Source organism: Aegilops tauschii, chromosome 4 (assembly GCF_002575655.3).
Source record: "Aegilops tauschii subsp. strangulata cultivar AL8/78 chromosome 4, Aet v6.0, whole genome shotgun sequence".
NCBI classification, from domain to species: domain Eukaryota; kingdom Viridiplantae; phylum Streptophyta; class Magnoliopsida; order Poales; family Poaceae; genus Aegilops; species Aegilops tauschii.
The window spans coordinates 410,835,776-410,840,291 of record NC_053038.3 but is presented as its reverse complement, the minus strand read 5'-3'; the positions used below and the strand labels follow the sequence as shown (position 1 = coordinate 410,840,291).

At 60.7% G+C, this 4,516-nt stretch overlaps 1 protein-coding gene across 1 annotated transcript; it reads left to right on the top strand.

Moving 5' to 3' along the window:
• On the top strand, positions 1–4,295 carry LOC109775522 (probable inactive receptor kinase At1g48480). The gene is made up of 2 exons (XM_020334261.4): positions 1–2,356; positions 3,370–4,295. Exons 1-2 carry the CDS (start codon positions 973–975, stop codon positions 4,005–4,007), a joined length of 2,022 nt encoding a protein of 673 aa, XP_020189850.1. The 5' UTR covers positions 1–972; the 3' UTR covers positions 4,008–4,295.
• The last annotated feature ends 221 nt before the right edge of the window (positions 4,296–4,516 follow it).

The window sequence follows — 4,516 nt, the reverse complement described above, 5'->3', positions numbered from 1 at the left end:
TTTTCTCGAGTAGCCGAGTCTCGAGCGTGATGATGCAGCTCAGCCGGCGAGTCCTTGACCGGAACCAAAAGCCTGTCAAGCGTGCGATCCTGAACCTGCCCAGTTAAATTTGCCTTTTCACACAACCGTGAACCTGCCGAGTTTTACTGCTGCGTTTTCAGGCACTGGGTGGGTACGTACGTACGTGTTGCCCAAGATTCAAGATTATGTACACCAACACAAGACCGTGCTCGTGTGCCTTGCCCGGGGAACTGGCCGATAAATGCCCGTGAACTGGATAACATGCGATGCTCGGGTACTACCACCGGCACTTGCACTGCCCGAGTGGCCAGCAGTACTCGCAAACCTTTTGCTCATGGTTGGAAGCTTGGAATTCACTCAACCCAAAAGAATCTCCAGCGCGGTGGGTAGGAATTTCTCCCAATGGAATTCCGGGTGAAAGCGAGCGCGGTTCATCTGTCTAGCTCACGATTTCCTAAACAATCCATCATGGAAATATATTACTATTAGCACTGCAGCAGTATTATTTTTCTCGTGTCTTTTGCCCCGGCTGGTGCTGGTCCCGCGTCCAGCCTTTCATCTCATCGGGCCTCAAAAGACTCCACCTGCTAATCTGCCTTTCTCCCCTCGGAGCGAGCTTTGGATTAGAAAAAGAGGAAAGCGGGAATTCTCCAACTAGGCTCCAGTAAGCGCCACCGGGTTAATCTATCATTAAAGCAATCAAGCCCATTTGCGCCAATCAGGCCCGCCGCTCCAGCTCCTTGGCCTAACCAAACCTTCCATTATAATTCAAGATTCCCCTGCCCCTGCCCCTGCCCCTGCCCACTCTATTTCTACTGCTGCCAGTACTACCACCACACAGAGAGAGTGTCCGTCTCCATGGCCATGCCAGTGCCCTCCTTGAGCTGACAGAGCAAGAAGCCTCTCGCCGCCCACCTCCCTCCCGCCCTCTCTCACCCCGCGCCGCCGGCGATGGCGGCAATGCCGGGGCTGGCACTTGCGGTGCTGGTCCTTGTGTCGGTGCTCCCGGCGTACCGCTCCGACGACCTCAACACGGACGCGCAGGCGCTGGAGGCGCTGCGCAAGGCGGTGGGCCGGTCCGCGCTGCCGGCGTGGAACAGCAGCACGCAGACGTGCCAGTGGCAGGGCGTGGCCTGCGAGAACGGCCGCGTCGTCGAGCTCCGGCTCCCCGGCGCCGGGCTCATGGGCGCGCTCCCCTCGGGCGTGCTCGGCAACCTCACCGCGCTCCGCACGCTCTCCCTCCGCTGGAACGCGCTCACGGGGCCCATCCCCGACGACGTCGCCCGCATGACCGAGCTCCGGGCCATGTACTTCCAGCACAACGCCTTCTCCGGCGAGGTCCCCGCGGGGCTCTTCACGCTCAAGAACCTGGTGCGGCTCAACATCGGGCAGAACAAGTTCTCCGGCGAGATCTCGCCCGACTTCAACAAGCTCAACCGCCTCGGCTCGCTCATCCTCGACAGCAACGACTTCTCCGGCGAGATCCCCAAGCTGGACCTGCCCACATTGGAGCAGTTCAACGTCTCCTACAACAAGCTCAACGGCTCCATCCCCCGCAAGCTCCGCAAGATGCCCAAGGACTCCTTCCTCGGCACCGGGCTCTGCGGCGGCCCGCTCGGCCTGTGCCCCGGCGAGACCGCGGAGACGCCGGCCGGGTCGCCGGAGGGCCAGCCAGGCGCCGGCGGCGCCGCCGCTGACGTCGGTGGCGGCAAGAAGAAGAAGAAGCTCTCCGGCGGCGCCATCGCCGGCATTGCCATCGCGTGCGTGCTCGGCCTGCTGCTGCTGCTCGCCCTGCTCTTCTTCCTCTGCCGGAAGAAGAAGTCCAGCAGCGCGCCGAGGTCTTCTACGGCGGCGGTGGAGAAGGGGCGGGACCTGGGCATGGGCCCGCTGGACGCGGAACCCAAGGGGCAGAACGGCAACGGCGTCCACGGCGCCGCAGCGGTGCCGGCCGCCGCGGCCGCAGCTGCCGCCGTCGCCGCCAAGTCAGGAGGAGGAGGGTCGACCGCGGGGTCGAAGAAGCTGATCTACTTCGGGCCGATGGCGGCGGCCCCGCCGTTCGACCTGGAGGACCTGCTGCGCGCGTCGGCGGAGGTGCTGGGCAAGGGCGCGTTCGGCACGGCGTACAAGGCGGTGATGGAGAGCGGCGCGGCGGTGGCCGTGAAGCGGCTCAAGGACGTGGACCTCCCCGAGCCGGAGTTCCGCGAGCGCATCGCGGCCATCGGCGCCGTGCAGCACGAGCTGGTGGTGCCCCTCCGCGCCTACTACTTCAGCAAGGACGAGAAGCTGCTCGTCTACGACTACATGTCCATGGGCAGCCTCTCCGCCCTCCTCCACGGTAACAAAAAATAAAAACCTTCTCTTTCACAGTACGGTAACTTTTTACAGGCTCGCGCCGGGCCGGTTCGTTATCGGCGCTGCCGCCCTGTCGGTGGATCGATCCAAACAGGCTGGCGATATTCCGTCGCCGGCGTGAAAAAAGTCCAACGCGGACGCGGTGGCGCGTCGCTTTCGCCCGATCCATTCCGTTTGAGACCCTTTTAACCAGTGCTCCCTCGGGCACGATCAATTCGCTGGCTCGCATCACGGCCACCCACGCCTGACCTACCCCGCCGCATCCATGGCCCGGTTTCTTTATGGCCCTGCCATTGCCAAGGTGTACATTTCATACGCTCGAACTGCAATTTGTACGCTAGTAATGTACTACGACTACAGTAGTAGAGTTGTCGGGCTCAGCGTTTGCCAGCTGAGTTGCGTGGGGTCTAATCCACTAGTTTAAGGCAGCCAACAACGTGACAGCCATGACTGCCCTTGGCACGACCCGCCATTTGCGACCAACTTGCCCTGTTCTGAGGCGACCTAGTTTTGAAATCTTGGATGCCATACTGTGCTAGCGTAGTGTACGATACAACTATGCGAGCACGTACATGGAGTTATTAGTTGCAGATTGGATTGATTCCTGGTAGTAGTAAAATTTCTTGGCAAGTTGCGTGCGCATGTGAGCAGGGAAGGCGTCCCGGGGCAGGGTGGTTGATGAACTTGATATGCGTCCATGTGACATTTAGTTGGCGCCACTGCTCCGGTCCTCGGGATTCCTCCCCCTCCCCGCGCCAATAATGGCTGGCGTACGTAAACACACACGGAGAGATTTAAAAGGATCATTCGTGAGCCCGGACGGGGTAGATAAGAACACATGCCATGCACATGCACATGAAACGTAAAACCAACGGAAGCCAAAAGGAAAGAAACAACCGTGTTGCACCGTGCACGCACGCCAGCGCGGTAACTAACTGTGATGAGATATGTACTACTGTGTTAACAATCTTCATGTGATCGTGTGCATGCGTGCAGGGAACCGGTCGTCGGGGCGGACGCCGCTGGACTGGGAGGCGCGGTCGGCGATCGCGCTATCGACGGCGCGCGGGGTGGCGCACATCCACTCCACGGGCCCGACGGCGTCGCACGGCAACATCAAGTCCTCCAACGTGCTGCTCACCAAGAGCTACGAGGCCCGGGTGTCGGACCACGGCCTGCCCACGCTCGTCGGCCCGTCCTTCTCCCCCACCCGGGTGTCCGGCTACCGCGCCCCGGAGGTGACCGACATCCGGCGCGTCTCGCAGAAGGCCGACGTCTACAGCTTCGGCGTGCTGCTGCTGGAGCTGCTCACGGGCAAGGCGCCCACCCACGCCGTGGTGAACGAGGAGGGCCTGGACCTGCCCCGGTGGGTGCAGTCGGTCGTCCGGGAGGAGTGGACCGCCGAGGTGTTCGACCAGGAGCTCCTCAGGTACCAGAACGTGGAGGAGGAGATGGTGCAGCTGCTCCAGCTCGCCATCGACTGCTCCGCGCAGCACCCCGACCGGAGGCCCAGCATGTCCGACGCCGCCGCGCGCATCGACGAGATCCGGCGCTCCGCCTCCTCCCCCGCCCAGCACGCGACGACGGACAGCCCCGCCGCCCCCGCCCCCGAGGGCGACGAGCCCTCCCTATAACCGACCGGCATTGATCCCTTCATCAGTTGGAAGAAAGGAAATTGCTTAGTTCTTTGCATGGATCTTGTCTTTGCTCATCAGCAACTTGTGCATGTCTTCATTTTTTCTTTCATCTTCTTCTCCTTTTTGGCCCCTTTTTTCTTTTTTCTCACGGGCTTTGATTCTGTTCTATAGCACATGTCAGTCACTACTGTAAGCGTTTGATTCTTGGAAAGTAACACATGGATGATGCCTGTACTGTACCTAAGCACCAGCTGTTGTAATGCTTGCTTGCTTGCTTATTTAAAACACCCAGTGATTTGCACGCGGTAGCTAGGCTTTCGCTGCCAACGCTTTGCTTTGCTTGCCTATGCCAGCTCCCCTCCCTCCCTCACTCACTTTCACCTTGTCTAATCGACCGATCTTGGTTGTTAATGGTTGTTGGGCTGGCCATTTTCCTACCGTGATGAGCCTCCTTTTGCCCGTCACCTCGCCGCTCGATGGCTCCGCCTGTGGCGTCTAGCACTCGG